At 50.7% G+C, this 18,495-nt stretch overlaps 1 protein-coding gene across 1 annotated transcript in view; it reads left to right on the top strand.

The window, feature by feature from the left end:
- The window catches only part of PIP5K1C (phosphatidylinositol-4-phosphate 5-kinase type 1 gamma), a 42,110-nt gene that overhangs the window by 17,181 nt on the left and 6,434 nt on the right, over positions 1–18,495 (top strand). Inside the window, exons 3-13 of the mRNA XM_035892992.1 lie at positions 5,900–5,931; positions 8,238–8,324; positions 8,664–8,794; positions 9,405–9,522; positions 11,464–11,616; positions 13,701–14,000; positions 14,542–14,747; positions 15,935–16,018; positions 16,521–16,569; positions 17,577–17,661; positions 18,024–18,185. Of these exons, the coding sequence (XP_035748885.1) occupies positions 5,900–5,931; positions 8,238–8,324; positions 8,664–8,794; positions 9,405–9,522; positions 11,464–11,616; positions 13,701–14,000; positions 14,542–14,747; positions 15,935–16,018; positions 16,521–16,569; positions 17,577–17,661; positions 18,024–18,185 (1,407 nt within the window). The remainder of the gene's footprint in view (positions 1–5,899; positions 5,932–8,237; positions 8,325–8,663; positions 8,795–9,404; positions 9,523–11,463; positions 11,617–13,700; positions 14,001–14,541; positions 14,748–15,934; positions 16,019–16,520; positions 16,570–17,576; positions 17,662–18,023; positions 18,186–18,495) is intronic.

The raw sequence follows: 18,495 nt of genomic DNA, 5'->3' as shown, positions 1-18,495 counted from the left end.
CTTAATTTGTGCAAGGCAAATTCCTTTCTCTAACAAGTTTATGCTCAAATACACAAGAAAAAGGGCATGGGAAAAGAGTGCAGCACATGGAGCTGGTGCAGCAGCTCATGGTTTGCCAACGTCGTCTTCCCTCCACGAAGTGGAGGTGGTTCCCGTGTGCCTGAAACGGCAAAGCGAGGCACAGAGCTGGCGTGGGTGGGAGCCGGGGAGAGCGGGGCAGCCAAGGTGGGATTAAATGGGATTACTTATCTCTGGCTGCTCCTGGCAGTCCAGTTTGACCGGCGCCCGGTGCTGCCAGCGTTTCTACCTGTCTGCATATAACCGCTGGACTTCGGATGGTGACGGAGGCGTCCTGAGGGACATGGAGGTGCCCGCGCTGTGGGTGCCCGGGAGCCTCCTCCCCGCAGGGATGGGGCGAGCCTTGCCCCAGCGCTGGGCTGGGCCGGGGCAGCCAGCGGGGAGAGGGCGTTTGGGCTGTTCGTGTTCAACCAGCACAAGTTTTGTATAGGTGATCCTGAAAATCAGTCATTCGGCAAGTGCTCCATGGAAAAATGGGCCCGTTTTGGTCTCAAAGCTATATGTTGATTCTGTATAATGGCAGAATTTAGGTCGGATTGCTTTATTTCCGTATTATTTCTGCAATGGCAGAAGCAGCCCAGGGCACAGAGCAGCCGGCTACAGCTCTTTCTGCTGAGAGATGCTGCATTGAAGGGGGGAAAAAACCCCAAACTTTTTATTTAGTGTTGTGGCTTGATATTTCTCATCCTAATCAAATTGTGGTGGTGTTTTATGGGAAGAAAATGCGTTTAATGATCAGAAGTAGGTCATCCTGGGTGCCTGGGAAGGGCAGGCTGTAAATAGCTGCCTTGTGGAGAAGCTCGCTGAGAGCCCGGCTTCTGCTCCCCGTTGCATCTCCTCCTTCCTAACGACTGCCCTGGCCCTGCTTGCTGCGAGCTGGGGCCGCGCGTCACGAGCACGGGGAGAAATTCGGAGGTTGCTTCCTGCCTTTCCCTTTTGACAGGGCCTGACGCCCACGCCGGCTCCTTGGGAAGCCCGGGCTGGCTGCCTGCACTCGTTCAGACGCCGCTTCTCAGCCGAGATGTCTCTTCTGGCATCTTCTCTGAACTCCCCCTCCCTTAATTTTAATTTTTTTTTATCAGCGGTCCCTTACAAGAAGTAACAGCTGTCTCTCTTGATGGATGCGTTTCATTTCCAGCCTTTCCCTCTATATTTCGACTGCAGCACATCTGCCACGCGAGCACAGCCTTTAACTTGCCCAGCTCGTGCCTTAGCACTCTGGTTTCTTAATGCTCTTGCACGTGATGCATTGCCCATCGGGGCTGCACGTCGAGCGCTCCCACCGAACCATAAATCGTCGCATCCTGGTTTCTGTCTTCGCCTCCTCTTATTGTCTAAATGGGTTGCTCAGGTGTGTGACGACGTCTCGTTCTCAATCAAAGAAGTGTATGAGATGCAGACCTCCTTGGGGGGGGGGGTTACTTGTCAGGATGCCACAGCCTTCCAGCCGATGACGCCCCGTTAGTATTAAACATCAATTCTGCAAAGGCTGCTGTCAGCTCGGTAGTCTAAAAACAAAGAACAAATTAAAAAAGAAAATCCAACAGCAACAAATACAAACTGCTGGCTCTGTGCTTTTGGAGAGCCGTCCTCTGCGAGCTAACCGTGTCTGACTACGGACCCTACCGCCCCGATCGAGGGCACACTGCAAACCTCTGCTGCGTTGCCTTTTCGGGGAGGGGGGTGGGGGTCATGTTGGTGCAGCCTCCAGGTTGAAGAGCTCACGTAGTGTTTGTATTCAAACGTCTCTTTAGTTGCAGAGTTGCAGTCCTGTTGTATAGGCACTTTAATGAAGCACAGAACCCTGGAGAAAGGAGGCCAGGTACATCAACCAGTCCCTCAAATTTGCTTTGACTTCTCTAGGGCATCATAAAACATCAAATACTTATAAACATATGCGCAGGTGTATACATCTGTCGTATAAAGAAGACTTCTTTATTAGGTCTCAAGCCAGGCTTCTGCTGGGTGTTTGTAAACTTCCTGGAGAAATTCCTTCTCAGTGGGCAGAAGCCTCTTGTGGCTCTTCCAGGCCCAACCAAAACCAAGCCCGACCCGGCTGAGAAGAGCAGCGCCGGTGAAGGCGGTTGGTGCGGGGGGGTTATAACGCAGGGGGGTTGCTAGGCCCCTTCCTGTAGATGGTTTTGAGGTGTCCGAGTGACTTTTTTTTTTTTTTTCCCCCCCTCCCCTTGATTAAACTTTAAAACTTATTCTCTGCACGTAAATGAAACCTGAAACCCCGGGTTTTAACTTAAACTCATTCCAAGTTGTGGACAGCATGGGCGATGTTTTCTGGTTTTCATGAAGTTTCCTTTTAAACCCAAAGATTTGATGATTATTTTTTTTTTCTTTTTTTAAACTTCTTAAGTTCTGCCATCACTTACATTCCCCTGGTGACAGCACCTACGGAGGCCGTGGAGAAGCCGAGGGAGCTGCTCGGGCCCCAGCCCCATGCCATTTTGTGAGCTCAGAAGCACCGATGAGGCTGACGAACCTGGTAACGATGAGGGTTTCCTTCGGGAGCGGACCCCTCCTGCCCGCCTGCGTTGCGCGTTGCTGGCGGGGAGCGAGCAATCAAGCGTGTGCAAATGGGGGCCGAGGGGCCAAAGGTCCCAACGCCAATTTGTTGACGCAATGTTGTAGCGTAAGAGGAGAGCCGGGTTATCTCATCTTGCGTGGGTTTGTGCTCCTCCGGCACAGCGGAATTCGGCGTCGGGCAGTGAATGCGCAGAGGGTTTCCGAGAGTAAATTCATCCCTGTCCTGCGGGGTGTGCGCATCATGGCGGGGATGGACAAGGTGGTTGTGGCTGTGAATAAAGCATATGAAAAAAAACCCCATAGATGTTAAATAAGAGATGAGAACTGCTGAATGCTGCAGCCGAAGCATTTGTTTCTGAGGCTCTGGAGGAGCTTGGGCGTTGGGATGGGGGCGACTCAAAGCCACGCGCAGATGAGAAGAGGAACAGGTCAAGCGTGCATGAAATGCACTGAAAAACCCAGGCGCGAGCTGGAGGCAGGGCGGAAAGCTGGGGTTTCATCCCGGGGTTCCCCTTCCAGAGCCACTCGTCGCGTTCCTAATACACCCTCACTCCGATGAGAATCATTTTGGTCGGCTTGTTAAGCGTTGAAACCTCCTGCAGCAGAGCCCCTGTCCCCCGCGAACCGAGCGCTGTCTCTCGGGGCTGTGTAACCCCCCAAGCAGGAGTTAAATCAGTTTTCGCAAGGCCATCTGTCAGCTTGTTCGAGATGAGCGCAGCCGAGTGCCAGGCACCGAGTAGCCCGTGGAAGAGGTTTATTTTTCATTTTCTGCCTAGGCAAGTTGATTTTTGTAAAGCTGAAATTTTTTTTAATTTTTTTTTTTTTTTTAAACTTTTTTTTTTGATGAGGGGGTGGAAGAGGGAGGTTTTGCTGGTGATGCTCTTGTCCACCTGAAGCATCATTTCTCCTGGAGATGAGCAGGTCCTCACCGCCGGTACCCTTCCTTCACACGAGTGGTTGGTGTTGATTCCACATTTGGTACGTGTACAGCAGCAGACACTTAAAGGCTGGGAATGAAAGCGGCTTGTGGTAATTATCGCAAAATTGAAGATAATCTCCTGCTCTGGAATTGTGACAAAGTGCAGAGGAGAGATTAGTGCAGTAGGAGAGTGGTCTTGGCCGTGGCGAGGAGGGGCTTTTCTTATCTGTGTTGCTTTCCCAGCAGTTTCCAGTGTTCAACCTGGAGCAGCATTTGCCCCTTCGGGCTCCCCTGTGGTCTTGAGTTACCGCTCCAGCTGGAAGTTCGTTAACCAAATGCTCCCTCAGTGCCATATCTCCTGCTCCTCTGGCCATGGTGGGGCTTTTTGTTGAGCGATCATAAAATTATGTTGTCTTGGGCCAAAGAACTAATTTTTCGGCACAAACACCGATGTGGAGTTTGAGCTCGCAGTGGTCCTGAGCTGCGTGCTGGCAGGATCCCAAGGAGCTGGAGGGAGCGGCGGGGTTTCGCATCGCCCGTCTCGCGCGGCGCTCGCCTGTGTAGGCGACGGCCCCTTGGCTGAGGGATGAGCACCCCCGATGGGTGATGGGGGGGTTCCTGTTCCGCTCGCCTCCTGCCTGAGGTGGGGTTGTGCAGCTTGCGCAGGGGGAGCGGGATTTCAGACCTTTGCTGCAGTCCTGTGATTCTGTTCCTGATGTGAGACTTTGGCGCTGGAGAGCACGATTTAAAGCAAAACCAACGAGAAGTGAATCTTCCCGTGCCACTCTGGCTTGGCGAGCACGGGCCGAGCTGTCAGGCTGGGGGCTTGCATTGCAGGCGGTTGAAAACGCCGTGTTGACAGGACCTGTTTTGTACCAGGGGATCCCTGGGTTGCTGAGACCCGACGGTGAGACCAGCCCACTCCTGTTATGCCCAGCTTCTTGCTCAGGCTCCTTTTGAAACGAGCCCTGAAGCATCGCTGCTTGTATTTGAGGAGGCTGAGGAGTTACCCGCCTAAACCATTGCAGTTCCCCCGTGGTCGATGGGGGAGATGCTGAAGCAGCAGCAGGTTGGGCTGGACCCTCTGGGGCTTTTCCTGCTCTCCAGCCAAGAGGGCTGGACATCATCTGCTGGGGGAGAGGGGCCACCCCCCTCAGCTTCAGTGGAGATCCCCCTCTTGAGTCGGAGGATCTGCGCACCGGCAGACAGTTGGGGAATCCACCCATTGCCCTCAAGTGGTGAAAAGTCGAGGGCTTGGAAGAGCTCCTCTTCTTCACAGCCCAAACTCTCAAGCTCTGCTCCATGGTCTCTTGCGAAGTTAAGTCTTTTCCAAAGGATTGTGGGTTGCCTAAGGATCTGTGCTTGTAGGAAAGCTTCAGATGGGAGCAGGGAGCAGCAGGCTCCTACCTGAAAACAGATGGCCTTAAATCTTGGCCTTAAATCTATCAAATCTGTCTCTTGGGTCTGCGTTCTATGCGAGCAGGCTTCTCCCCTAATGACTGGGCTCTGCCTGCAGAGGTGGCTGGAGGAGCCCGGGGAGCTGCCCTGCCCTGGGACATTGTGCTGCTGGGGTGGGGAGCTCTTCTTAAGCAGCTCTTGGTCCTGGTTCATGGGGGCTCTCCAGAGTCAGCTGGGCTGGAACTTGTGCTCCTACACAAGGCTCCCAGCAGGGCAGCGACCGCCCTGCAGGCAGAGGAGCCTGTTCTCACCATTGCCTGAAAGTGAGGAGCTCCTTGCAACTGTGGGCTCGTGGTAGGAAATGGAAAGGTGGCCTCGTGTCAGAGGAGGGTTTGGGCCATGTTTCCAACTCCTGATTATATATCTAAAAGCTCTAGGCAAATCCTAATTTCTCACCCTTGATGGTAATGGACTAATGGTGGCTTCTCCCAAAGGCAGTGGTAGAGATAAATGATGCATTCATTTTTGCAATATATTTGGACATCAGATTCTATAAATAGATTCAATTACCAATATAGCTCATCAAGTGCCTTCTGAGTGGCTGGAAAACAGTTTCATATGTGTCTCTCTGGGCTTCTGCATGCAACCGACTCTTCAGCGTGGTGGGGACCTATTACTTATGGTGCAGCAGGGATTTACAAGAACTCTCTGCTGAAGCCTCTAGGAAACGTTATTGCTAGGAAAAATTGTGCGTCTTTGTGCTTCTGAATATGAAATTGTTTGGGTGACCCCTGTAACTTCAGATTCCTGCACTACTGAAACTGAAAACGCAGCAAACCCAGCTGCTTTGAAAGGCTTTCCAGCTTGCTTGAAAGAGCAAAACATTAGGCTGTTTTCTCAGTGTTTTGGGTTTTTTTTTTTTCCCCTGATGTCCCTACTTTTACCGATGCTCTTCCCTTCTCTCCTCAGGTCTGGCACCGAAGAAAGCAGCCGTCACCGAGGTGAGACGTGTAAAGCTGGCCTTGAAAATCCTGTGCTGAAATGAGAACAGAGCTCTAGAAAACACTCCTGCCTGATGTTGTTCACTGAAGCTGGATTTCAGAATACGTTTAAGATTACTGAAAATTTGATACCTGTTATTTGGGAGAAAGAAAATGAGTGGTGGGTCTCTGAGTCCCCGTGTTGGCATCAGCACAGTCAGAGAGGGGATGCGAAGGGATTGTGCCCACCACGTGGCCCATTTTAGCTGCGTGATCCACGATGTCTGTAAGTCAGTGGCCCAGGGCACCTCTTGCACACCAGAGCCCAAATCCATGTGGTGGGCATCTCCAGGGCTCTGCGTTGGGTCTCGCCCGCTCCCAGGAGCGAGTCAAGGAGGCTGTAATTTGTGAAGCCCTAAAGCAGGGGAACGTCTCGAGCGACTGATCTTCTCTCGCCCATAATCTGGGTTGCAGGTTGCTGAATCACTGTTACCTTCTGGAGAAAAACTCTTCGCAGTTGGCAGCAGGCAATCTAGTGGGAGGATCTGAGCCTGAAAGCTGTTCCCTGAAGCCCACACGCTTGGTTTAGGGCACCGCGTTCAAATGATTTTTGCTTGATCTAACTTTCTGACATAGACCTTTACATTACTCACCTGGGATGGTGAGCGTTTGTATACATGAATAGCAGAATCTTCCCATAAAACTGCCAGAAATGTGACACTTGATTCTTTTTGCCTCCCCAGAAATATGCGTAGTAGGAAGCTCAACTTCTGTGAAAGTTGATTGCTTTGTTCAGTGCACAGAGAACTCCGCTTTTTCTTGCCCTGGAAACAGTCACAGGTAGAGCAAGGGACCGTGGAAGAGACTTTTGTTACTGCATTTCACATGATAGCAATCTCTGAACCAATATCTGTGTCTGTTAATTGCTTTGGGAGGATGGCGGTGAGCCACGTGGCCAGCAGGACAATACAGCCCGAGCTTGCGTCTAAGAGGATCCAGCTTGTTGGTTAGGAGCTGCAAGGGGAGGATAAGCTGTTCTGCTAATCGTGACTGCTTGGAGCAGCGCTTGGAAGCAAGCCTGGCTGCGCTAAATGTTTAACACAGTGTAGGAAATAAGATTTTTGAAGGAGAAATAAGACTGCCCCTTAGCACCAGAAGTATAAGCTGTTTGACCAGAAATAGCTGCAAGCCCTTGATTAAAAGCTAAAACACAAAGAACTTGTGTAGTCTGAACAAAATTATACATTGTCTGCTGTAGACATCGGTTCTGAGAGATGGGTCTGTGCGGCACTTGAGAGCCAGTGATATAATATTGTCCCTTGGGAAGTGACCTTGGGTCTCTCTGCACGACAGAACAAGGAACATCCAAAGCCTGGCTATTCTTTAACATAACAAACCCCAAAATGTGGCTGGTGGCTCTGGGCCACCTCTGGGCTCCGCAGTCCGCTGGGGTGGCAGGAGAGGCGGGGAGCAGGCGAGACGTTGCCTCGTGGCGGGGTATGCAGGCCCTACGCTTGGGGCTGCAAAAGGAGCCGTATCGAATGTCCCAAAACCTGGTTGTGTTGGCTTGTTAAAGGGTGCAGCCACAATCTCCTCCCTCCTGGATCAGCAAATAAAGGCCCAGGGAGACTCAGAGGTAGAAGAGGAGGAAAATGGGATAGGAATAGGTTTGTGAAGTGCTGGGAGTCCTATAGTGTTTGTGTAAACTCTTGGCAAAACTTTAGGAAGAGCTGTTCTTGCAGTTCACCCCGTGTGGACTCGTCCCTTGAGTTGTGAACAGATGAGATCTCACTTCAATGGATTATCTCCGTGTGAACCGTGATCGCAGGCGTGGGGCTGTGTTGTCCCTGTTACCCATCTCTTATCTCTCCAGTGAAGCACAAGGTATTGGTACGACACCCCAGGGCACGGGATTTTTAAGAATAAACCTCTCTCGCTGTTTGATTTAATACATCGTTTTAAATCAATGAGAAACCGCAGGTAAGCAACTGCTGCGGAATCTTGGCAGCTGGGAAGCAAGCAGATCTTTACTGAGCTCAGCAACTTTTCCGAGGGCTCTGCCCGGTACCAAGGGTGTCAGATGGAGTGGTTGGGTATTCCAACTCTTCTTGTCTTGGGGGATGGATGTGTAATTCGGACAGCCTCATTTAAGGCTTCCCAGTGCCAATTACACCCGTTTGCACTCTGCGGGTTTTTCTCCAGTGGTAGAGAGCGATCCCTCTGCCCCTTACAACCATGATGGCGTGGTTGTGCCTGTGCTGCTCTGCTTGTCCTTGTTGGCCAGGTCAGCTCCTGCTCTGGGCTTTAGCTGTGCTCTTTCATTGCAGGGACCATCGCTACCAGGACAGCCTGGCCAAGGAAAGAAGATAGGCCATCGAGGCGTCGATGCTTCTGGTGAAACCACCTACAAAAAGGTTTGCTTTTGGGGGGTGGGGACTGGCAGCTACCTGTAGGCTGAGAAGTTGGGGCCCAAGGTTAGCAATAGCACAACTGAGCTTTCTGGTTCAGTTTGTTAATAGCTACCAATCTGATTTAGATTTTATGTGGCACCTTGTAGTGCATAACCTTGCAAACAGCAAACCTTCTGGAAGCTGTAACGCATCTCTTCAGCGGCTGGTTGAGCTTGTTCAGCAGCATGTAGCGCCCGAGATGACCCTACAGAAGTCATAGGCACAATTGTATTGTAATGTAGGGGATGTTGCTGCAATCGTCTGCTGCAAAATGCTCACTGACTGCTCTTTTCTTTCTGCCAGACCACCTCATCCACTCTGAAGGGGGCCATCCAGCTGGGCATAGGCTATACTGTCGGCAATCTGAGCTCCAAGCCAGAGAGAGATGTCCTGATGCAGGACTTCTACGTGGTGGAGAGCATTTTTTTCCCAAGGTAAAGGAGACAGGGGAAACAAAATGAACAGTTGAGTTCTTTCTTTTCCTCTCACTGATTGTTCAAGAGAGCTTCCATCTGCCTTTAGATCACAGATTTGGATGCTCTGAATGTTTTAAATATGCATCCATCGCATACAAATCTAACAGTGGGAAGTGTCAGATTCGCAGTGCACTGGCTTGCAAGGAAGTACAATGTAAGGTGCAGCACTACGTGCCTGGCTTTGTTAGCCTTCCTACGTGCTTCTCTTCCTACCTGCCCATCTAGAACTTCCTCCATGCAATTATACCGTGTTTGAGGCGAAAGAAACTCATTCTGGGAACTCTTTAACTCTGTGAATAAACAAAGCTCACGGAAGTTACATTCTCTGTGTAACCATATTCTGCTTGGCAAGTGGTTGTTCCTTGCGCTCTTTGGAAATAGATTTTGGCAGATAATTTTAAACCTGTTTTCCTGTTGTCTTGCCACAGAAGAACGATATTTTTTGTTGCTGTTCCTAAGAAGTCTTCTTGCAAGGCTCAATTCATCTTAAATATAGAGTAGCCTTGATGTGACTGTACATGTCTGGGTAATGGTAATGCCCTGCTCATGCAATGTCTGTTCTCTGCAGCGAAGGCAGTAATCTCACCCCGGCTCATCATTATGCTGACTTCAGGTTCAAGACCTATGCACCAGTGGCTTTTCGGTACTTCCGAGAACTCTTTGGGATCCGCCCAGATGATTATTTGGTATGGATATGTTTTTGGATGTCTCTGTCTCTCCTCCTTTATTTGAGGTGGTCTGGAGTAACACAAGAAATTTGCCCCTAAAACAAGGCTGTCAGCAATTCTTGCCTAAAAGGGACAGAAAAGAGTTGAGGAATCGTTGTGATCGCAGCAAGGAGTGGGAACAGGCTGTGGATTTAGGGGCTCTGTTCAGTTTTGGGGGAGATCCGGTGACAGTCCCAGCAAGTCCAGCACCACTCAGCCCAAGTCTTCCTTTGCTAAGAGGCAGCTGCAAGCTTACGCTGGCGGGAAGGGAAAGGACCTGCATGCAGCGCGAGCTCTGTAAGCTGTGTGATGGGGTTCCCCCTCTGTTGTTTGTGGTGACAATAACTCCCTGTGTTTACCAGCAAAGGGAGTTGTGTTCTGCTGGGTGCAGCCCTGTAATATTCCCTGGGGCTCTGAGGACAAAGATGGGAATTTTTCCTTGTGTAATCACTCGAGAGCTATGTGAGCGTAGTTATTTTAATCATCTTACAAAGGCAGAATAAAATACATCTTGTTCTTGTGCTCAGAAAGCTCCTCAGAGCTGGAAAGGCTGTTTTTAAAATACCTGATAGGACAAGCTGTTGGGGCTTGGAGTACCCTGGGGTCGAATTGGTCCCTTGCACGTCTGTGACGTCCTGCTCTTTAGAAAAGGACATTTGTTGAACCAGGGAAGGGAAATCATCCAAATGAGCGCATGCCCTCCCCCTTTCTAAGCCCTTTTTCTCTGACTTCAGCCATAGACAGGGGTAATCGTGTAGCTGAACACCTACGAGTAGAAACAAATCTGCGCCGTTGCGTGGTTTGGCAGTAACAGGGGTCCCCATCTGTGCCACCCGAGATAACGCTGGCTGATTTGATGAGTGGTTCAAAACTTGGGTGAGGCAAAGAGCCTGCCTCAATTGCAAAGGTCACGGCTCTGATTTGTTGCTTCTGCTTCCCCTGATTCTCTCTTGCCTGCCACAGCAGCAAATGCCTTTAATTATGCATGAGATAATTAACTTGATAAAGTCTTGGAACATTAATCTGTGCAGTGCTGAAAGCTGTTTTCCGTACGTAATGATGAGCGTTTAATTTATTGCTCTGATTCTGTCCCTTACATACCCTGCCTCCCTCTCCCCATCTCACCTCTTGCTGTGGCAGCTCTGACGTGATGCCGCCCTGAGCCCACTTGACCTACGCAGTTACCTCGGGGCTGGTACCTAGCGGCAAAGTGCACGTGCGTGCTTGCGCTTTCTTCTTCTTTTTTTCTTTCCTGTTGCTAGGCAAGTCCTCATTTGAGGACCTGCTGTTGCATACTGGTGTCTAGAAGTGTCCTCCCAGTTCAGTTCCCGGTGCAGTGCCCCTTCCCGTGCTCACACAGCGCTGATCCCTCTCTCCTCCTTTGGACACCCAGTCTAATACTTTTCACATGTGTCTAGCAGGATTGAGGGGGTGAGACGTGGCTGTAAAAATCCTCTGTAAGAGGGGAGCACAAGGCCAGAGGAGGCTGCTGAGAACAGCCAGCGCGCTGCGTCCCCTCCAGCGCGGCGATACGTGGTGCCCTGAGCAGACTGTCGTGGCTCTTACGATCCTGTCTTGCCATCTGCGCTTGCGGTAATGGGCTGAAAGAAGCCTAAATGTGGTACAGGCATAATGGGAAAAGATCAGGTGTCATTATGAAGGCTGGATGTTGCTGAAAGCAGATTATTAGCTTGATTCTGAGCAGTTGGGATGCTCTGAATGAGCTGTAATCTCGGTCTCTAATTGTAAACTGTCCCTCAGCTTTGCTGCTTAGACCCTAACCTGCAATGAAAATAGTTCTCGCTACCCCTTAATCTCACAGGGAGACAGCACGCTGGGGAAAGCCCTTGGGGGCATGGAACTCAATGTGCAATGAGTGGGGGCTAAAAACATCTTTTTTTTTTTTCTTTTCCTCCCTAGTATTCATTATGTAACGAGCCTCTGATAGAGCTGTCAAACCCTGGTGCCAGCGGCTCCCTCTTCTATGTCACCAGCGACGATGAATTCATCATAAAAACTGTGATGCACAAAGAAGCTGAATTCCTACAGAAGCTCCTTCCTGGCTACTACATGGTGTGTATCACCCAGCACCTCGGACCCGACTCAGCTTTGTCGTGTCCGAAGCATCGCACAGGGCATGTCCTCCACCCGGGTTTCTTGTGGCCTGCCTGCCCCGTGCCATGGACAACGTTAACAGTGTGTCACGAAGCCAGTCCCAGAAGCACAAATCCTGCCAATTATTTGCAAACTCCATGGGTAAACTTGAGGCAGATAATTGTGCCGTAGGTTGGAGGCATGTTCTGGCCTGGAAATGGCTTCCCAGATGTGTGTTTCTGGGTGTCCTTTTCCCAGCACCAGTTCATTCTTCGCTTGGCGCCATGCATCTGCCTCAGCCTGGCTTTGAGGATGGTTGTTGATTGCAATAACTCAACCACCTTGGTTCTGTGGGGAAACTGCTGGCGTCCTGGCTCTCTCCCATACCCGCTGTTTAACTCTGAAGGCAGTTGCTGGTTGTCCTGGCCCCCGCTGGCTGCAGTGCCAAGCTAAAGACTCCTGTGGTGCCAGCCGGCTTTGCACATCCAGGCTGCTGCAGATAGTGGGTGCCTAAATCTCAGGGCTAGCAAGGCAATATATTGAGACCCAGAGGACTCGCGTGTGGTGACCAGTAGTAAATCAGAACCGAACCCGATGCTTTGGCACATAAACCAGGAGCTGCCTCCCTGCATAACTGTGGTGAAGGGTCCAGCTCTACAGGGGAGGGCACTGAAACTCAGTTAGAACCACCAGGGATTTGTTTGCCCTGGAGATACCAAGGAGAAGGTGATGGCAATGCTGCCCCACCTGCGTGCGTCTTGCGGTGGATTTGATTTATGTGGTCATACGCTGTTTTTATGAAGATACTTTCCTCACTCAATATTTACCAGGGAGGGGAACTTTGCCGAAGCGAGGCAGGGTCTTGGGTGTCTGTGTATAACTGACAGCCAGTCGCGGGCTTTTGTAAGTGACAGTCAGGTTCCTGGACAGGATGAGCTTTCCTGGGAAGCCTTGCCCATTGCCTAACGTACGTAGTAAATCGGGAGGAGAATATTGAATGGGTCGCGCTGTCATCCTGAATTCTGGAGTTGTCCTGGCTAGCAATCAGTGTAACGAATTAAACCGAGCTTACCGGTCCGGTGCAGTTATGCGCTGCTTGCCGTAGCATTCCAGTGTTCTTGGGTTACTGTGGTGCCAGCGCGCGATCTCTCTGCTGTTCTTGGGAAACCCATCAGTGTACAAGGGGTCAGTGGAAAGGCAATAGGGTGGTTTCATCCTGAGTTTAAAGCTGGGCAAGCGCTCTTTCCGTTCGGTCTTGCCTGCCTCCGTTGCTCGTAGCTCGCACCATGTTGAACGGCGCGCTCACAAAGAGGCTCGCTCCTGTGCCCGGTGGGGTGAGGGGGGGCATGAAATTTTAATACAGTTGTGTTTCTGCTGTCTGTCAGAGAATCTGTCAGCTCTGTCCTTTCTTCCGTAGCGTGCAGAGATGTTCTGTTTCCTTCCCAAATTTTCCCAAAGCTGAACAAGCAAATCGTGCCTGTCATGTCATTCCTAATAATACCGCTGCCGAAAAAACCAACACGATAGCAGAGCAGGATATCCGTGCTCTCTGGCCGACTGTGTTTTATAAAGCACACTCTGCAAAAGGAGGAGAAAATGAACGTTTTGTTTAAAAAATACTGTGTCCCTGGTTTATTCTGGGCCTGAGAACGGCTCCTGATTTCTGACACTTCTGAAGAGATGAAGATAGCTGTTATTTTTAAATTTGAAGTTCCCACTTACTGTGTTTATTTCTCCACCAGTTTGGTTTCCCTTTTTTAGCTGCCGTTGATGGGGAAAACGGGGAATTTCCGGCCTTGGTTATTTGCCCAGAGAGTGCTGTACATCTCATTCCCTGTATTCAAGGCGTAGTGGTATTTCCAGGTCCTAAAGCCAATGAAATGCAGGAGCTCATCAAATGTGGTCAGTCAGCTCTGGTGTAAAGCTCAGAAAATCTCTAGGTGAAGCAACCCTGGTCTGACTGCTCCAAGGTCTGTTAACGTGCTTGCTGTTGAACGCAGCAGGAGTCTTCTGCCAAAATGACCTCCCCCCATGCTTTTTTTTTTTTTCCAACCCTGCTGCAGAATCTGAACCAGAACCCACGGACGCTGCTGCCGAAGTTTTACGGACTGTACTGTGTGCAATCAGGGGGCAAAAACATCCGCGTGGTGGTGATGAACAACATTCTGCCCCGTGTGGTGAAAATGCACCTGAAATTTGACCTGAAAGGCTCGACCTATAAACGCCGGGCATCCAAGAAGGAAAAAGAAAAGTCCAGCCCCACGTACAAGGATCTAGACTTCATACAAGACATGCCCGAGGGCCTGATGTTGGATGCAGACACCTTCAGTGCGTTGGTGAAAACATTGCAACGAGACTGTCTGGTAAGGAGGGGGGGAGCTCGTTAATGAAGGTCTGTGGCTCTCGAGCATGAGGAAGAGCAAATGATTGAGAACCTCTCTAATCTGCTAATCCCAAAGCAGGATAAATCCCTTCTACTGCCCTTTTCCCTGAAAACAAAGCAGTGGCATTGGATCTCATGACAGCCTCTGCGGGCTAAGGCTCTGTTCCTGGGCCTGGTGCATCAGGTTGTGGCAGCCTGCTCCACTTGTAGCTGTAAATTAATTTTTTGTAAATAAAATCCACTTGCAGACTAAACAAATTTTTTTCCGGTACCATGTGCAGCAGGTACATGGTACAACAGTGTTATTTGCAAGCCTTCAACCCTTTGGGTTGCTTGTAGGGTGACCAAACTATGTGATCGAGTCCAGAGACGAGTGTTGGTTCAGAAACGTTCAAGCTCTGGCAAAGGCGTTGTTAGTGGGAATGTGGATGGGGCTGTTCCGTGCTTTGGGATCTGTGCTGTATTTGAGCTGCTGGCCTGATATTTTGTCCTTTGTTCCTAAACTCAATACTAACCTGTAGGTATTGGAAAGTTTTAAGATCATGGACTACAGCCTCCTGCTTGGGGTTCATAACATAGACCAGCAAGAACGGGAGCGACAGTCTGAGGGAGCCCACAGCACGTCGGATGAGAAGCGTCCCGTGGGGCAGAAGGCACTTTACTCCACGGCCATGGAGTCCATCCAGGGTGGGGCTGCCCGGGGGGAGTCCATAGACACAGATGACACGTAGGTGGAAACCTGGTTCTCTTTGCCCTGCTGGGAGGGGTGGAGGTGGAGGCTGGAGCAGTAAGTCCCTGACTGAGGCCCCCATGAACTGTCAGAGTGAGCATCGCTCCTGGGGGCGATGGTACCGCTGCCAGCAAAGCAGTGTGGTGCGACGGGGGAAGCTGGGGTGGGAAATACTTCTCTAAGACTCCAGCCTCACACCAGTCTCTCTTCTTGGGCCAGTCTGTAGGTTGTCAGCTCCTGTAACAGCCTCTAAACATCCACCCGTGCGCTGGGGAGGACAGACTAGCTCAGCTCTAGCTCAGCATCCAGATACTGGAGCGGAGGAGGGATCAGCCTGTCCCTAGGAGCCTGGAGTTTGTTCTCCATTGCTCCATCTTTGGAATCCCTGACAGTACCCTGAGGCCATCCCAGTGCAGCTAACACACCACAGTGAAGCCAAGTGCTGGAGGAACTGGTGGAGCTGTGGATTGTGGAAGGGAGTTGCCCAAAATCCATGCTGTGCTGTGCCCGAGCTGTGGCTCCTGGGCTGCAGGTGGCTCCTGTGACTGTCCCTCTGGCTATGGGGACCAAGCTCGCTTGGTAATTGTGGCGTTTGCTGTTTGCTGCTGTCTAAAACCAGCTGCTCTGGTCTCGATGGAGGATCAGTCACAGTGGAGCCGGGATAATACTTTGGTGATTCCATTCTTTCAAGTAGCATCATTAATTGCAGTGGCCTGCCCAATGCCTGCGTGCTTTTGTCGTGTGCTGGTGCTTGCTGCACCTTTGGTGGGGCTGATGTTAGTGTGGATGGGACTGGAAATACCCTTGTCCTTAAAGGCCCTGATAGGCAGGCAGCTCACGCTGACCTGATAAATACTGTGATCCCTGGAGTAAACTGTCCTGTAGCTAAGAAATAAATGCTGTGGTGCTGTCTGGCCCAGGCAGAGCTGTGGGGTCCTGTCCTGGTAGTTGGTGTTTGGCGATCCAGGCCAGCTCTAACCCGGGGACACCTTGTGTGAGTTGGCCCGGGTCAGTAGGTGACGTCCGTGGCTGTGCACAGAGGGATTTGACGGGTTTTGCGTTGTGTCTGACCACCATGTTGGAGCCCTCTTATCGGTGCTGCCGTCCACCCTTCCGCAGGTCTTGGGGATATTACAGCTGCTCTTTTTGAGGCGGCACTCGCTGAGGTTTTGTTTTACCTGCAGGATGGGAGGAATCCCAGCAGTGAATGGCAAAGGAGAGCGTCTCCTGCTACACGTAGGGATAATAGATATTCTTCAATCATACAGGTAGGTAACTTTGTCTGTCCTTTAAGTGTCTGTTTTAATCCTGAATGAAAGCGGGAAGGTTTTCCTCTCCTGAGCAGTTTTGTAACGAGTAGGCAGGCTGCCTAAAGCCGGCTGTCGATGCGTGTCAGGGGCTCTGGATCTTCATCCTGTCCTTGGAACAGCTGGTGAGACAGAGCCATACACAGAGTTGCTCATTAAGAGGGTTCCCATCTCTCTGCCTGGGCTGGGCAGCATCTCTCCAGGGGTGGAAGGTGAATTTTCTGCCCCTCTCCCAGCCCAGCTCCTCCTTCCCCGTAGGGTTCCCGGGCAGTCCTGACCTGACTGCAGAGATGCCGCTGTGCTCGGCCGACCTCTCTCGGCTGGAGGAAAGCTACGCTCCGGGTGAAGGAGGGAGCGTTAGCAGCTCAGTGATCCCTCCTCTGTGGGGTATGGAAGGTGGCTTAGATATAGAGTGCGTGCCTCAATCAGTCTCTCTTTCTCTGCGCTTCTGCCCTGGAATTAGGTTCATCAAGAAGCTGGAACATACCTGGAAGGCCCTCGTCCACGATGGGGTGAGTGCCCCTACAGAGGCAGGAATTGTCCCGGCCTCAGCAGGATTACCTGCCTTGGCTTCCTTCACGCTAGTTGGTGCTGATTACCTTGCTATTTATAGTGCCTGAGCTGGCACAGTCGAAGCTGATGAAAGGAATAGTTCTTGCCTCTTATGCCTCCACAGTGGTGTAGTGCCACTGATTCCCAATCAGGTTTTCTTGCTCACCCCACCTCCTCGCATGTTTAGCTGTCGTGCTACCAGCTTTCCTCCTCTGCTCCCATCTGTCATCTTCCTCCTCCCCATGATACCAGGAGCTGTACGCACAAGGCGCGTGCATTCGTGTACGTGTTGAGGAGCCCTGCGTTTGCTCTCTTCGGTGATTGTGTTTCCACTTCAGTAACCTATTTGTTAATAAATCCCTTGCAGTGTTTCCCTGCTGTCTTGTCTTCTGCAGCAGCCAGGTGTGTGTTTACGAAAGAGCAACCTTGGATGTGGAAACTATTTTTCAGCATCGTATCCCCTAAATTAAGCTTCCCTTAAATAATAAGGCAAAGGAAACACGTAGGTGCCAAGTCATAGCTGAACATCAGAAGCAGAGACAGCTTCAGTTTTACTATTTTAAACAAAAAGTCCAAAACATTTGAAATATATGGAGACCGTTGGCTGAATTTTGGTGTCCATGTTGTATGCAAAGGTACCCAGCTATGCTTTGAATGTCAGCCAGCAAAGCGAGAAGAAATTCCATGTACGTAATCAGGCTAATATTTGAAAAATCCAGGAAGTCTACAAAGGAATAAAATCACCAAGATCCATTATAAAATTACAGCAAGAATATAATCAAATGCAATCAAATCAAAGGCAACGCTCCAGGCCTATTTATAGCATTAATCAGATCATTTCGGTTAAGCCTTTCCATTTTAAGGCTTTATCAGCGCTAAGTGTTGGAATAAGAAGACTGCATTGGTTATAGAAATTCTGCCTTGAGGGATTATTTTAAAATTAAACAATTGCTTCTTGCCTTTGCAGGACACGGTGTCAGTACACAGACCCAGCTTCTACGCAGAGAGATTCTTCAAATTCATGACAAACACGGTGTTTCGAAAGAATTCCTGTAAGTACCTCGTCCAGGAGCTGTTGCCCTTGTGACGTGAGGCAAGCCTTGCTGCTTCAGTCCACATGGAGGTGTTCTGGGACGGAGTCTGAGCAGCCTTTTTCACTGCAGTAGAGGGCAAAGCTGGGGAACTGCAAAGCCCTTGGGTCGTCACGGCTTGCTTTGGTCTGCTCAGGCTCCCGCCCAGCAGCTCTCCCTGCAGCCCAACTTGGGCTTGGTCCTTTGGAGATGGCACTTGCAGAGCAGACGCGTGGGTGTCGGAGGGCAGAGGCCTCTCCCTGTGAAGGGAGAAGAGCTTTGGTGTGACAGTGGGGGGTGGTGGTGGTGGTAATTCTGTCTTCTCTTTCACTCTTCTCATCCAGCTCTGAAGTCATCTCCCTCAAAGAAAGGGCGTAGTGCCTTGCTAGCCGTCAAGACGGCCGGTCCAACAGCCGCATTCTCAGCTAGCCAGCTTCCCTCTGAAAAGGACGAAACGCAGTATGATCTCCGTGCGGCCAGGAGTTACCCCACGCTTGACGATGAAGGTAACAGTCTCGTTTGGTGGCTGTGTGGTTACCCTCTCTTTCCTAGCGGTTCCTTGGGATCCTCCCCTGTTTTCGTCAGGTTCCCTACTGCGCACTGACCACGTCTTCCTTGACCGATAGCTCTTCATTGCATGTCTTGCTGTGCTTTGCAGGTGCTAAACTTAACCGGGACAGGGGGGAAGGTGCAAGGATATTGTTTTGTCACAGCACCAGCAGTTAGTTGGCTGGGGAAGCAACCACCTCTGGATTGAAGATGACCGAATCCCTTCTTTGCAGCACTGTATGGTTCTGCAGTAAAAACGGTCACTTG

Source organism: Egretta garzetta, unplaced genomic scaffold (assembly GCF_000687185.1).
Source record: "Egretta garzetta isolate BGI_Z169 unplaced genomic scaffold, ASM68718v1 scaffold564, whole genome shotgun sequence".
Classification (NCBI taxonomy): Eukaryota; Metazoa; Chordata; class Aves; order Pelecaniformes; family Ardeidae; genus Egretta; species Egretta garzetta.
Note: the sequence above shows the minus strand (reverse complement) of the source record. Positions and strands in the feature narration are given on the sequence as shown.